General features: G+C 41.4%; 2 protein-coding genes across 5 annotated transcripts in view; one reads left to right on the top strand and one right to left on the bottom strand.

Annotated features, from left to right (window-relative positions):
- Positions 1-256: 256 nt before the first annotated feature.
- RSRC2 (arginine and serine rich coiled-coil 2) lies at positions 257-14,214 on the bottom strand. 4 transcript variants are annotated; one of them, XM_032705489.1, is made up of 10 exons: positions 14,079-14,214; positions 11,218-11,377; positions 10,648-10,691; positions 7,866-8,078; positions 6,779-6,922; positions 3,346-3,468; positions 3,167-3,246; positions 2,328-2,560; positions 1,473-1,562; positions 257-899 (listed from the first exon to the last, which is right to left on the bottom strand). In XM_032705489.1, the coding sequence occupies exons 2-10, from the start codon at positions 11,299-11,301 to the stop codon at positions 720-722; spliced, it is 1,191 nt and encodes a 396-aa protein (XP_032561380.1). In that variant the 5' UTR covers positions 11,302-11,377; positions 14,079-14,214; the 3' UTR covers positions 257-719. The 4 variants fall into 4 exon arrangements, with proteins under 4 accessions (XP_032561380.1, XP_032561378.1, XP_032561379.1 ...); XM_032705487.1 differs by having other exon boundaries at positions 7,866-8,056; positions 14,079-14,213; XM_032705488.1 differs by lacking the exon at positions 14,079-14,214 and adding an exon at positions 13,769-13,789 and having other exon boundaries at positions 7,866-8,056.
- Positions 14,215-14,455: 241 nt separating this feature from the next.
- Positions 14,456-15,647, top strand: part of KNTC1 (kinetochore associated 1) — a 34,693-nt gene continuing 33,501 nt past the window's right edge. The window contains exons 1-3 of the mRNA XM_032705466.1: positions 14,456-14,461; positions 14,972-15,109; positions 15,209-15,332. Of these exons, the coding sequence (XP_032561357.1) occupies positions 14,978-15,109; positions 15,209-15,332 (256 nt within the window). The 5' untranslated portion in view covers positions 14,456-14,461; positions 14,972-14,977. The remainder of the gene's footprint in view (positions 14,462-14,971; positions 15,110-15,208; positions 15,333-15,647) is intronic.

Below are 15,647 nucleotides of genomic sequence, written 5' to 3'. Positions count from 1 at the left end.
GCAGGACTCGCTCCCGCTCCAACCGGCATCGCTCCCGCTTTTGTTACCGGTTTTCCTTCTCTTCTGAAGGGTGGAGACAAAGACGGGGCAGGAGCTGCGTGACTATTTTCAAGCAGATTGTCCTACACTAAAGTCCCACACTGCAAATCTTATTTTACCCACTTCAAAATAACCAAAGCAAAACTGACAATCCTTAGATTTTTCCAGACCTCTCTTGGAGATTGGTCCACAATACGAATTAACATAAAGTAAGACCTTAGAGAAAAAAAATGTCTTTATTATTAACCAGTTTTTCTGCACTGGATTATGTGCCTATTGGCCCAGACTGCTAAATAACATCTACACAATGTTTCTTTTCATGTTTCAAGAATTGAAAATAACTGTACAAGGTTAAAGTACAAAAGTACACAAGACAGTGGACACGAAATATCCATATATGAGTTTATCCCATCTGCTGCTTGTTTGAAAAGTAGAACTTTTAACTAAAAAATACTGTCCTTCTCTAGTTCTGTCAAGTTTAATGGAAGTGGGCATAACCTGATTACAACACTAACACCAGTATCACTAATCTGATATTTACAAAAAAAATCGTATTTTTCAATAAATTAAAGTCAATGCAACACCCATGCTAGCTTTTTGGTGAACAAGGACCCAACATGTGAACAAGAACCTTCCACAGTCCCAAACTTCAAAACTGTTTTATGTTTTGTTATCCTTTTTCAAACTGCATCCATTCCTCTCATGGAAGATGTGAACCCCAATCCCATTCCTCGCTGTGTGTGAGTCTGTGATCTGGCCATTTCATACTGTGCATCCAGATTTCTGAACACCTCCTCCTGCTGCTTCAGTGTTTTGTAACTCTCCTCATCCACGGAGCTGCATCCAGCTTCATCCTCGCTCTGGAAACAGGGAGAACACAGACATCAGCTCTGGGGGTTCAGAGGCTGCGTCCTAAACATGACTGTTCTTAATAATTATTTCAATAGTAAAGAAAAATTAAATTTAAATAAAATCAATTTTTAATAAAAATTAGATTAGTAAGAATTCAAAGCATTCGAGTTGATTTATTCAAGCATATTGAAATTTATTTTAATTTATTGCAGCAACATTCTATTCTCTGTCAAGGAACAGAGGCCTTCACCCAGTTCCTTTCTCTGACTCATTTAAATAAATGCCTCCAATTAACTCATCTGTGCAAAGAAATGTTGCTTATCACATTATGAATACTGGTTACAGCCACAACTGTTGTTCCAGACCACAACAGTTGTTCTGTTAGCCAGAAACATAACGATATATTCTACAATTTTAATTGAATCAGATCTAGATGCTACTTTTGAATTTAATAAATACCTGAAGTTCATAACTACATCATGTAGTATTAGGTACCCTTATCAGTTAAGGTAGAATTTAAAATAAATAGAGAAATCACTATACTACAATTAATACATTTAATTACATTCAGAATTCTTTACCTTTATGCCCATCAGTTTTCTGAACTTGACATTTTGGTCCTTGTTTCCAAAATTTAGTTTTTCCCATATTTCTGCAGATTGTGACTTATCCTGTACAGGGCAAAAAAAAAAAAAGAAAAGATGTATCAACTTTCAGGAAAGTTTCCATTAATATCACAATACAGTAGCAAGCAAAGAAAGTGTTAAAAATGAGCCCATCCTGAAGCACAGCTGGAAGTAAACGGTTTCCAAGTGTGACATTCCTGCAGTATCTTCACAGGAATGCTGAGAGGGAAGTCTCCCTAACCATAGTGCCAAAACCAGAGGTATGTTCCTTCCTTGGGCACACTGTACTTCTTTCCAAAGGTCTGGAAACCTTGTCAGAATTCATGCTTGAAGTGAATCATGGAAAACCAAATTTGCTTATTCCAATTAATTAATATACAGCACAATTCAGGAAGAACTGCCTGGAAGGTATTCAGGGTTGTTCTTCCCTCCCTTCTGTCTCCCATCAATGCCATGGGAACCAGTTTCAGTTTCTCCCATCTTATGGAACAGCCTGTGACAAGCTAAGGGAGCTTGTTACGTAACTGATGCATGGTGGTACCTCACCTAAACAGACACTTCTGTACCAGCACAGTGTCAAAGGGCAAAACCAGAAATATTTTCTCAATTTTTCCCATAGTGTCAGCAGGCAACTGATATCAAGAGTCCAACTCTTGATTTTAAAATTTTACCTCAGGCTGCCGTTAAAACAGGGAAACTTCTTGACAGGTATGAAAGTAATTTTGCTGGAAATAACACTAACAAGAACCTTTAAACTGCACGCAAGATCCTTCCAAACATGTTCATGAAGGCAAAAAAAGCCAACATTACCCCTTCCTTTTTGCCTTGCCAAAGCATCTTCCGCTTTTTCTCTTGCTCAGCAAATTTCATGGGGTTCACTGCTGCTGGGTTGTAATAGCTGGGAACAGCTATTCCAGTCTCTGCCAGGGCCTTGGCCTGGAGTGCTGCCATCTGAGCTGCCATTGCAATCTGAGGAGTCACTTGTGTTCCCGACGCCAGGAGAGCAGCGACGTTAATGACGGAGCCGCCGGTGGCTGCAGCCGCTGGAGAAAAGGAACTTGCTATGAATAAGTTTGGACTTTGAGGGGAAAAAACCCAACCACCCCCCCCAACCAAACAAAAAAAGCCTAACTCCCCAAATGCTTCCCTTCAACAGAAATAAGTTGAAAATACACACATAACAAATGCATGATCAAATAATGTTGTTTGTAAATTAAGAAATACATCTCCAATAGTTTTAGTAAACCAGAAGTGAAACTAATGTACCCCAGGGTTCTAAAAAGCCCTGAGCAGACAACAGCCTTCAAACTCTGATGCACAAAGGGTCCAATGACCATCACAAATCATGTTACAGGCTTAACTACACAACATTCCATTGTACATTCAGGAAGTGATAAGAAAATCCTGATCATTTTTCTTGGGGTTTTATGTTTCTTATTTTTGGTTTGGTTTTGGTTTTTTTCAAACATTTCTTCCTTCTGGTTGTTGCTCTTGTATGTGGATCAAGTTAAGATTATACCAAGACAATCTGCACATTTGTTGGACAGGACTGTAACATTCAGGTCATAATAAGATACTCTCAATAAGCCTACTCTTACTATCTTTGACTCACACTCCTGGTAATGAATAATATAATGCACATGAACTACCTGCAGCCATTTCCTGCTGCTTCTGTTTTTCAACCATTTCCTTCTCTCTCTGTTCTTGCAGTTTCTTTGCTCTTTCCAGTCTAGAAGTACATGAAAATAAAAATATTTAGACATGCAAAAAAATCAACATCAGGAGCTTATTCGTGTCACATATCAATAAAATCCTAACAATTCCTGACCTCCTGGCTAATGCTTCCTGTGCATCCATAGCCGTGTTCCGTCCCCGGAAGGGCGGCGGGCTGGGACTCCGGCTGTGACTCCTGCTGAACCTTCGGGGCTTCTCGATCCTCTTCTTTCTCTCCCTGTAACCAAATTTTACAGTTGCTAAACCCATCAAAGTACATATGGAGCTTAACATTTCATAAAGGATTTGATCACAACACTAAAAGTTTGCTTAGTGATTCATTTGGAGAGCTCTCAAGAGCTTTCAAAGGGATTATGCTAGGACAGTGTAACACAGAGCTAAAACTCAAGATTTCCAACTGTAACAGAATGCCTAATTCTGGACATTCTCATTTCTAATTCTAATTTCTGGTAAAGTCAATTGCAAGAGAACTTAAAAATAATCAAGTTAGAAGAATGCTTTAAAATTGTGAGACATCAAAGCATATTAATAATGAGCATTTTGAAGAGGTCCAGGTTAAGAACTGGAATAGTACTTAGGGAAATTATTATTACTCTCCCTTCTGTAAGCTCTTCCCTAAATGTGCTTTGGACAGCTGTCTGAAGGAGGTTGCCACACTGAATGTGAATATGAGACCTGCTTTAATTGTGTGATTTGCTCCTGAGAAGACCAGATTGTGCAGAAAACTATGAACATGAATTATCTGGAACCTGACCATCAGAAAAGCACCCAGTTAAAATGTATTTTTAAGCAAAATACCAAAAAATTCAGTTCAATTCTCCTTGAATAGCCTTCTCCCCACCTCATCCCAAGCAGGAGTCATTCTCAGGACATATACACTTCATCCCATCTAAACAACAGCCACTCAAAATACACATATGAAGTACTATTAGAGCAGTTCTGTGTGCCAGGATCATCTGACCCATTCTGACCCATGTGAGTTAAGGGCTAACTGGAGGGAACAGAATGACAACAGCAACCTTACATGGCAGTCAGGTACTCTCTTGCTTCTGTTTGCACCTTGGGCAGCATCTACAAACACCATGAAGTTACAAAAAGATCCTTGCTTACATGACAAATCTGGTAGAATACAAAGGAGGCAAGACTTATCTTTTCAGAGAAGATGACAAGATGCAGATTCAGGCACTGGGAAGTGACAGATCTGCATTCCTGAGATAAGATGTAATGCATGTTTCAAAGATACCTTCATTTTCCCGTGCTGACTACTGTAGTTTGGTCTTGTCTTTGGTCTGATGCTTTATTGCACTGGTAAACATCAAGGAAATAAGTATTTGAGCTTTTGTATTTAAGTATTTCCATTTGAAACAAGCAGATGGTGTCATGTTTTCCACCTAGCATTTAGTCAGAGCCACAGCATGAAAGAACTACCACCAGGGTCTACACAAAAAGATTAGTTTAAATGCCAGTGAGGACTCAGATCACCTGAAAACCTGAGCTTGAGATTATGCAAAGAACCATCAAGAGAAGGTCAAGCTCTACTGTTTGCAAATGCTTCTGTCACACAAAACCCACTGCATTTCAGGAGTGAGGGAATTTATGTTGAGGTGCTTTCCACACCATGTTTATCTGGCTCGTGGAGAGTTTTCCTTGAGGTTTGCTCATAATTCTTTTTCCAAAAGCTTCACCCGAGCCCAGAACTTGACAAAGTGTTCCACCTACCGTTAAAAAAACCCCTCTTATGCCTCACTTACTGGAATTCTCTAGGATTTGCAAGACAAAAATAGTACTTCAAAGGATTCTTGCGATTATCCAACAAGGCCTGTTTCCAGCTGAAGAAATTCCTAAGCTGTGACTATCTCTTACTTTCTCTTCCCACATTTGATGTTCTGTTTCAGGTAATTTGAATTCCACTGCAGCAGCAAAAATCTATTCTGGGCTGTGAAGTTTTCATGGAGCCATTAAACACAATGTTCAAAGTGACTTTTTAAAACAGTCAGTGCACATTACCTACAAGAACTGTGAAGAACAGGGAGCTGAAGCCTTGCACAACATGCTGAAGGTGGCTTAAATCTCACTAAATGTAAGTAACATGTACCAACTGCAGACCCAGCTCTACTCACCCCAGCTGGAAGTTTGGTAGAAAGTGAATGTCAAAATAAAATACGACACAAGCCACGTAATTCAACTACTTCTTCAAGAAGATAAGTCTTCTCAACAGTTTCCCAAGTGATGTTGTAGCATCACATGAGTGTGAGAGATTGTTAAGTCTCCAGTGATCCACTGTAATGCTGAGTAGTCACAACCAAGTTCTACACCCTTTAAATATGCAATTTAAAACACTACTACATGAACTGGAACACTGTCAACACTTCCTTGAGAGCTCTGGAGGGTCACTGATTTGCATTCAAACTACTTCCAACGAGTAGGAGGGAAAAACCAGATCTGTAGTAGTCATTCAGTCATATTTCAGCTTAGTCATTCAGAAAATCCTACAGGGCATTATGAATGCAAAGGTACACACAGACAGACTCAGAACTCTACACCACAATACTGATTTATCAGCACTGGAAAACGTTTCCTTCTATTCAGTGCTGAAAACCTCAACTCTAGCATATGCCAGGTGAGGTATGGATGTCAGCTCTGTCAAACAGACCCCCAGTAAGCCAATATGTGGCTAACCGAGTGTTTCAATCCGTGCTTCTACAATTTAAGGAAGAAATGGAAGCACTCAAGATAGGGAGAAAAATTAACATCATAAATATTCTCAAGTTGAACTTGACAAAGAGGAGTTAATCATTAACATGGAAGAGTACATTCAGATAAGAAACAGTCCACCTGATTCAAAATTCACCTTAACTTCACATTCACTGTGCCACTTCACAGAAAAGTCAACTTTGTGGAGCTGATCAGGATTAGCTTCTGATCGTTGTATCTGCTCTGACAGCCTGTGACTCCCGGTTAAACTTTCCTTTTCTGATATATATACCCAAACTAGAGGGATAAATACAGCAGTACACCACACTACTGTTGTAACCAACACATGAAAGGGTCAGCTGTATCTTATCCTTCAGTTTTTACCACTTAACTACTATTTCAAATAGGATATTGAAATGCTAAGTTCAGTTGTGATATAAGAAACCAAGAGCTTGAGCTGTGGCAATTATTACTACTCAAAATACTATTTACTTTCCTTCTTTACTATTTACTTTCCTTACTTTATGAGCCAAAAGTTCTAAAATGATATTTTATAAGGTATCTCCAAAATAACTAGTTAAGCATTTTTAATTGCTGATAAGGAATCATGCTATGAAAAGCTGGAGTCTGAGCTATCCAGGAGAAATGTTTACAGAGAGTATGTGAACACCCAGCCCTTACCCACTGTATCAGCACAGCTGAGAAAAAGCCAAACACATTTGGCTGCACTGAACAGACAGGGACTGGCAAATCCACCACTCTGCAGTACATCAGTCCCCGGAGAATGTCCAACCAAACGCCACCACCGAGCACAGATGGAAAGTAACACTCACCTGCTCCTACTCCTAGTTCTGCTTTTACTTCTGCTCCTATGTCTGTGTCTGGATCTGGATCTAGACCGGGATCTGATCCGCCGTTTCCTCTCTCTGCTGCGGGATCGGGATTTTTTCCTATCACGGCTTCTGCTACGGTGACGTCTGAAACACACGGCCCAAATTCTTACAGATGTTCCCAGCTTTAAATGCAACTTCTACTCAAGGACTGACACACAGGTCTGTCACCACAGGGCAAAATGCATCAGGGCAGGGTGGGGAGACTGCAAACCACACATGCAAGAGTTTGTGCCTAGAGCACATCAAGGGGTGAAATGGGGAAAGAACCAAAGGCTCCCACCGGCCACAACAGGGGAACTACACAGTTTGTGTAAACAGTCATACTCCAATATTGCTATTTGTAACTGTTCACTAAAGTGTACTTCTCAAAACAAATACAAAGCCAAACTAATCTGATGCAGGAGCCTTAAATCTGAGGCAACAAAACTCTGCTCCTCCCCATGGTATTCTAAGACAGGAAGAGATGCCCAAACTTCAGCTTGTGAGTCACATCATCAGCCCATCATTAGCTGAAGCTTGTTCCTTGACATCCTGTTTGCTGCAGATCCCTCAGCTAAAAGCAGAGTCGGCCAAAAGTTCTGCTGGCAGCAACCTGTTTGTCCCAGGGAATTCTCCTGTCCTTGGAGTGTGCTGGGTGGGCTACCAGGCAAGGAGGATTGGCCAGCACTGCCCCTGGAAAGCTCGTGATTTAGAAGGTAAAGAGCCACATCACTGCTCAGGTGCATCTGCTTTCTTGTCACTGACAACAGGGTACGTTTAGGAGGCTTTATTAATAATTTCTACACCAAGTATAAACATGAGACACATCCCCTATATAAAGCCTTGGAGATATTTTGTACTTTTACTCAGAATCAATCTGCAAAAAAACCAGTAGCAAATGCACCCAATGAGAATTGAAACAAGCAGCCCAAACTGACGCTTTAAACCAGGTCAGGGACGGATTTGAGCTGTACTTCACAAGCCCACACTAATTCCAACCACTGCTTGTGCAAAGGCACTTCCAGAATAATCCCATGCACCAACTTACCTTTCCCGAGACCTGGATCTGGAATGACTCCTCCCTCTGGATGACTTTCTCTCCTTGCGTTTATGTCTCTCCTCGCCATTTTCAGATGAATTTAGGCTCTCTCTGCCCTTGTCAGAAGAATGTTCTTTGTCATTGTGGTCTTCAGATTTGTGCTTCTTGGAGGACTTCTCTTTGGATTCATGTCTTCTTGCCTGTTTTAAGAAGAAGTTGGTTCTTTCAGGAAAATAGTGCAACAAAGAGAGTTAGTATGGGTATCAGAAGATAAAAATGATAAGTTGTGATGCAACATTAGTAACCTTAGGAGTGTGACTCAATCATGAGTGATGGCTGCTTTGCCTAATGCCACCAACTACCCAAAGCTGTAAATGCATCCTAGAATTTTTCCCCCTTTTCCCTCCTCCCCACGGTCTATAAAGGATTTCTAGAGCATCCATCAAGGTATCTTTACAGTGTTTCCATATAAGAGTTCACAGCATTGGAACAAAAACAACTATCGTTTTCAGTTACTGTCTCCAATCCAAGCACATAATAAGTTCCTATCTTTAAGAACCTAACAATGTATGAATATGCATACATATAAACACTCACATTTGCAGTGAATATTTAATATTTGCCTAACCCTTCCATACAGAAAGTTCCTTAAATCCATACATAGTTGCAGACATATTTTTTCGTTCTAAAAGCAAAATAGTATTTATCCATCATCAGGTAATTAATTTTTAGATCAAAGCTCTTTTCAGTCAGCAAGTAACTTCCAAGAGTTTTTAAAAAGCAAAATATTAAGTTACATGGTTGACATCCCATTTTTGTATTTAAAGCTAACATGCACCACTCAGACTTCCCCCAGCAGTTTTAAATTACAGCTATGCTGCTCCACTACACCGCAATTTCTTCCTGCAGTGCCTCTTAAAAAAAAAAGATTCCTTTTTATAGCTGCAATGCCAAAAATATTTAGCAAGGTCAGGCCAGATTTTTGCCAGTGTCTTCCTTAGAGACTAAGTCGTGACATCAACACCCTTTCTTAATATATCCAGTTTATTCTGAAATCTCCCTACAAAAAAGCATAGCCCACTTAAGTCTTATGCTTAAATAATGTTCTATTTCAAGTCACAAATTAAGCATGATATATTCATTTTAGATAAACCCCAATTATTCAAAAGTTTGGGGTTTTTTTATAACTCATCTAAACCTATTAACTCCTCATAAAACCTTTCCTATAATCAGAACACTCTCTCAAAAGAAGTAAATCTGAAGAAGATGCTATAATTAGCTTATACCCACTTGTCCAAGTCTTTCTGACTCCTTATTAATATATACCCACTTATAAATATGTTCTTCAAGTAAACAAGAACATTAGGTATTTTTTCCCGCTTTGACAGTGTTTTATTCTTAAATCTTTTAATACTACATAAAACCACATCTTCAGGTTATCTGTATGCTAACTTTAAGTATATATTTACATAAGTAGTTGTTCTGATATACAGATTAAGAATTACTGATATTCAGTATTTAGTCTACAGACAGAGCTTAATCTTGCAAATGAGTGACAACAGCACACCTACTGTGGGACATCATTTCTCATCTGTTCACTGTGAAACTTAGAAGCTGCTCAATAACCTGTGTAAGATCAGATCCAATAACATGGCAAAACACTGCACAGCATTTTTAAGTGCTTTTTAATCATTAAAGAGATGCTTAGAAATTTTTCTTTTAAATCCCATCTTTCAGACACACACTTAGTAATAAACCACCACTATATCCCATAAGGATTTAAGATATTTTTAAGGGAAATATGAGTTTGAATGACTAATAGTTACCTTATCATGAAGTAGGCTTATAATTTTGCTATCTGAGTCTGCAGCGTCTTCAGTTCAGTCTCTTCGCGCATTAGCACGCTGAGTATGATTTATTATAGAAATGTTATCATGTGAGCTGGACAAGAGATTATTCAATTTCACAAAAACTCGCCTAGATTTTGCTTTTCTTTCCTCCTTTATTTTTTTTTTTTTTTTTTAAAACAGAGCTTCCATTGGAATGAGGGAAGGAGAAGTTCCTGACCCGGGTTAGAAGTTAAAGTCCCTCATCTGTCCCCACATGGCTTAAGCTTCTTTGTGACTATTTGGATGCTCCTGGTTTGCTTGTTTAATCTCTTCTCTGGTGTGTGAGCCAGTTATTTTTAAGGTGTTATTGATGCTGTCTCTTCTCACTCCCCTCTATACACACACACTTTAATTTAAGAGACAGCCTTCTGAAATTTTTGCTGCTTCTGCCCCATTTCCAGCTGACTCAGCTTGTCTGTCAAGTTACGACAGTTTTCACAGCTAAAAGATGCAATAATCAGAGCTCAGTCAGGTGGGGATATATTTTTTTATAGCTTTAAGTAGATGGGTATGTTTTATTGAAAGTCCTGAACATTGGCCAGGAACAAAGCCACCCAAGGCTTTTGGATAATGGAAGCTCTGTGAAAGTCATCAAGAACACCATTCTACTTCTCCACATGAACTCTTTCTTTTGGCTGTTTCCACAAAAATAAAAAAAAAAAAAGAAAGAAATTAAGTTACTAGTTTCTGAAAGCATTTTTCTATCAAACTATTACCTTGTCAACATGATGGCTGCAATCATGCTTCACTATGAAAGGCTCTCCATATCCATTTTTAAGCTTTAAGTTCTCAATTTCTTGTACTTACCATAAAGTCATTTCTATAGGTTTACACATATGTGCATTACTACAAGATACTTTTTACGATGTACAATTACCTAAACACTACAAAGTGCTAATTACCTCTTTGCTTCTGCTCCGGCTTCTGTGTTTTCTTCCTTCGGTATCTGGAGAAGAAAACATTTACTGTCATTTACCAGGTTAAAGAGGAGACCACCTGGTTATGATCTTTCTAGTTCCTTTCAGTTATTCCACCCCCCAAAGTCAAGAGTTAGAAAACAAACAGCACTATTTGAGTGCAAACTCTGGTAGCCCCAGTTCTTTGCATTTACTTAAGGTGTGATGGTGACAAACTAACCCATGTGCTACTCCAGTCACATTCGTTTGCCAGGTACCCTTATTTTTGTTCCAACCATGCAAGAGTATCCCAGTCTAAGCATTTATAATTAAAATCAAGACAAAATAGCACTGGTTTCCTCTTTGTGATCTGACCGTGTCCCCCCTCCCCAAACCCCTCAGCACTGACGAGAATTTTTTCCTCAGCAGTTTCAACAGACACAAAACCAAAGTTAGCAGCTCAGTTTTTTCCCCAATTCTAACAGGTTACCAGAGCTAAGTCTGTCTATTTTTTCCAAAATGGCTTCAAAGAGAACTCAGCTCTCCAAGCAATTTATGCCTTAATGAAAACCATACCTGACTTCCGTCTTCTCTCCCTCGACCGTGAGCGGGATCTGGAATAATGATGCTTTGATGTTCTGGGAGAACCAGAAGAGGCATCAGATTGTTCCTTTTTCTTCTCTCTTTCTGGAGAGGATTTTTCTGGGGCTACTCCATCTCGTTCTGTGTCACTACCCTGCACATGAGGACAGAATGTTTAAAAACCAGAAGCTCAGGGCTGAAAAACTGAGAAAAACTACTTACTTTGTACTTCCTCTGAAGATACACCTCATTTTTTTTCCTGCAAAGACAATGCTGTGAGTAGCCATCCCACAGTTAGGCAGTAGCTTGTAGACTTGCACTTTACTGGGTACAGATTGATTTTTTAAGACTTTAATAAAGAGAACTAATAGAGAATAACATTTTACTCTCTCACTACACTAGACTTCACTTTTTCCAAGTGCTTTTGAGAGTATGAGGAAGACTAAACTGTGATGCACAGTTTTCTCTAAATGGTGTTTGCAGGTCAATCACCTTTTAACATTCCCATTACTGAGATAACTCAAGGTCACTGCTGAGCAACAGATCTAACTGACCTCACAAAATCCCCACACTATTTTGAAGCATGGAATGAACTTTGAAGAGAAACAAAATTAGGTGGATCGTGTTAGTGTTAGACAGCTAATTTCTAAATGAGGAAAAACCTCAACAGTATCTCTATGCAAAAATCTATTTGTGTGTGAGCACATACAGGTCACTTACAGCTGTTCCAACAATATCACATTTTTCTTCGCTAACAAAAACAAGATGTTCCCTCCACTGATGTAGGAGGACTAAACCCAGAAACTTATCTTGTGGAGTCAAGACTACTTTGATTCCATCTGAGAGAGGTAAATGAGTTCAACTGGTGTAGAGTGCTCTGAAAGGAATGGAATGGAAAAGGGACACCCTGAAAAGGTGAATGTGCCCCATTAATGCTTTCACAGTTTCACTGCTCTCTCTTGCTCTGATCTCATCAATGCCAGTCATAACCAAACCTGAGCATCCTGTGGCTGCAGGAGATGTCACTAAGGACATTATTTGACCCAGAAATGCTATTCATGAAGATAATTTAATGTAGCAGAAGACCTGAACTTGCAGTTTTCCACCAGCCTCAACAGGTTGTCATAAATATATTGTGTATTAATGGTAGAATTTCTTTATTACATGCAACAGGTTAATATCTGGATTTGTATTTCAGCTGTTCCTGTTTAATCTGGCCAATTCTTTATTAATTTACATCTATAGTAACATTTCTCTTTAAGATATAAAGCAGCTGTTCACTTCTCCATTTGCATGGTACACACAAATCTAGCTGAGCACTGACAGCTTAGGACTGGACCTGTAGCAGAGTTTTAGTCCCAGTGACACTTCTGAATACTATTAATGCCTCACACACCTTCCCAAAAACTTTAGCACATTAGATAGACGGACTCCCCTATTTGTCATCACGATACCTGGCATTCCACACTTACCTATCATCTGTTTATCTACACCTCCTCCCCTCCCCATCTAAGGTTTCAAAAAGTCTCAACCAGAAGAATTTTCAAAGGAATTTTAAGATGTCTACATATTTACATTTTAAAGTTACTTGAGAAGGAAAGAAACAGTTAAGAGTGTAAGTTTGCTGGGATCTTAAACACATTATCCAGCTGAAACTGAGCCCACTGCCACCTTTTCCAAGGCTCCCAGTCTCATTATTTGCACACAGTGCTGCTCTTTAATGCCCTTGTGCTCTGCACCTGAGGGAAATCTCAGCGCAACAAAAAACAAACCAGCAATAAAAAAGCTGCCAGAGTTCAGTGAGATTATTGTCAGTTCTTAGATTGGCCACAGGCTCAGTGTTACTTTGAACAAGCCCTTTGCCTACACTTCAGAGGAACCTCAAAGACAGTGCCTTCAGTCAGTGCAAAACTACTTAATTCTTCAAGTCCTTTTACAGGAAAACATCTTAACAGGTTAAGCTATATAAACAAACAAAAAAAAATCATAAAAAAGAGATTCATTTTCTCCAGAAGTTTAAGTTCTCCTCTTTCTGTTTCACCACAAATTGCAAATTTGTTTCAAATTTTCAAAACAAGAACTTTTAGCTATCAGGTTAGACATCACAAAATGCTCAAAGTCAACTTTAAAAAGTTTTATCACTTTCAAGCCTGCTTTGTTTGTTGGGTTTTTATTTCTTGCACTCAAGGCTACTAAATAACTTTTGAAAAAATTAACCACTTTAAATTTGATTACTCTTTGGTAGCTCTTACTGGTTCTTCACCTCATTAACGGATCAAACACCTTTATACGTTACCAGACAACATCATTTTTTTGAAAGAGAATAAAGCTGCACTCCCAAACCCTTCTTGAACATGAGAGGCAGTGGTAACTACAGCAGAGGCGCTTCTTATCGGTATTAATTACAGAAAGCAGGATGGGTGTGAATATATATAAGACCTGTGACCAAACGCAAATAATAGGGCAAGGAAAAAATAAGCGAAAACCGAGCATGGCACAGACACCAAATCGCTCCCCTCACAGGGAACCTGCGCGCCACAGTCCCCATGAGAAACGCCCGTATCTCCACAACCACTTCTCCCCGCAGCCAGGGAACCACAGCTCCTCGATTTCAGGGACTCTTCTTCTCTTCCCGAGGCCGGAGCAGAAACTTCTGGAGCCCGGGATCGCGGCGGCGGGCGCAGCACGGCTGCCCCTCCCCGAGCCCATCATGGCGCCGCAGCCCAAGGCGCGGCGGGCGCCATTTTGTGCCTCCGCGCACACGGCTCCCGACCCGGCCCTCCCCGGCTTCTCCTCCCCCGCAGCCCCTTCCCCGCTTCCCCCCCTCCCAAACCCCGCCAGCGGCCGCCGCTCACCGCCATGACCGAGCGCCCGGGGACCGCCGCCGGCCCTCAGCACGTCCTCGGAGAGGCTCGACCTCGCTCGGCTGCCGCGGCAACAGCGCTCGAAACAGCCCCGCCCGCCCTCAACGCAGTGCCCGGATGGAGCGAGAGGCGGAGGGGCGGGGGACCGCGGTGCCTTGTGGGCCGGGGAGGAGCGGGCGGGATCGCGGGGACGGCGCGGGCGCGTTCGCGGGAGGTTTGGCCGCCACCGCTTCCCGTAGCACCCGTGCCGGCTCCCGCCAAATTGAAACCTGAGGGAGCGGCCGAGGGGGCGCCGTGAGGGGATCGAAGGGCACCGAGGGCACGGGGGGTCCCTGGTGAGGGAACGGGGTCCCTGAAGGGATGGGGGGTCACCGGTGAGGGCACGGCGGGTCACCGGTGAGGGAACGGGGTCCCTGATGGCGCGGGGTGTCACCGATGAGGGCATGGGGGACCCTGTGGGCACGAGGTCCCTGTAGTCAGAGGATGGGGGATCCCTGAGGGCAGGGGGTCCCTAAGAGCAGGGGATCGGGGGCTCTGAGGATAGGGGGCCCCTGGGAGCAGAGGATGAGGGTCCCTGAGCGCGGAGGTTTTCCACCGATGAGGGGATGGGGGTCCCTGTACGTGGGAGTCTCCACAGCGTGGCGGGGAGGGCTCTGGCCCTGAATTTTGTTCCCGAAACCTGTTCTCACCAAGCTGCCTCCAGCCGGGCTGGGATCCACACTGTTTACTGTCTGTTCTAAACACACGCAGTTCACCGTGATGAGGCTTGTACAGTCCTTCCTCTCGGCACAGTGTCACGATAATGAAATCACTGATTTGTCTGTGGTCGTGTAACTCTCTAAGGCTGTCTGCTCTGCAACACGTTCCCTAAATGTTTATCCCAGGGCGAGATGTGGAATGACATCGAAATCCTGGTCAGCGATGACACGGGGAGTGTGCAGCTCCCTGTGGGTTTGGGACAGGAATGTGGCACTGCATTATACCAGGTGGATACACTGCTGCAAATCACATCTTCAGAAAAGGTACAGTCCACTAGAACTGTGCTTTTATTTTGCTTAAGAATCATCAGAACTTCTTAGTCATATTTTCTAGTGTTACTGTAACAACCTTTCTCTTCCCAGGTCTCTGTTAACCCACAGCTCCAAGGGTGCAGCTCAAGGGATGGCAGCACTGTGGTTGTTGTTGACAGATCAGTGGCACTGCTGGACAGCACCAGGCTGTCTCTTCTGCTCCACGTTCAGTTTGGTAAGTTCATTCCTCTGGAATTCTGCTGGAAATGAAAACTGGCTTTTAAAACACAGATTTGTTTTTATAGGAAAACATAGCAAGGGTCTTACATGTCTAAGCAGCCTGTAAAAGGAACTATTGTAATAAGTACCTAAGCAATAAAAAATTCTGCTTCTCAACACATTGAACTAAGTATTTCTGTACAAGTTAATTAGAATGCTTCCTAACTTTTCATTGAAATGGGAATAATGGATACCAAACCCACTCCCTGTTTCCCTTTTCTGTACTTTCTTTAATCAAAATAATTTGTTTTAAAGGAATCTGGGACACTGT

This window comes from Chiroxiphia lanceolata, chromosome 18 (assembly GCF_009829145.1).
Source record: "Chiroxiphia lanceolata isolate bChiLan1 chromosome 18, bChiLan1.pri, whole genome shotgun sequence".
In the NCBI taxonomy this organism is placed as follows: domain Eukaryota; kingdom Metazoa; phylum Chordata; class Aves; order Passeriformes; family Pipridae; genus Chiroxiphia; species Chiroxiphia lanceolata.
The sequence above is the reverse complement of the archived record's forward strand: the minus strand, read 5'-3'. Positions and strand labels throughout refer to the sequence as shown.

What these genes read in the sequence shown, in the direction of transcription:
- RSRC2 (XM_032705487.1), bottom strand. An exon ending in CAGGAAGCATTAGCCAGGAG is followed by an intron (nt 3,247 to 3,345) that starts GTCAGGAATTGT and finishes ATGTACTTCTAG; the next exon opens with ACTGGAAAGAGCAAAGAAAC. An exon ending in GAAAACTGATGGGCATAAAG is followed by an intron (nt 900 to 1,472) that starts GTAAAGAATTCT and finishes CCCTGTTTCCAG; the next exon opens with AGCGAGGATGAAGCTGGATG.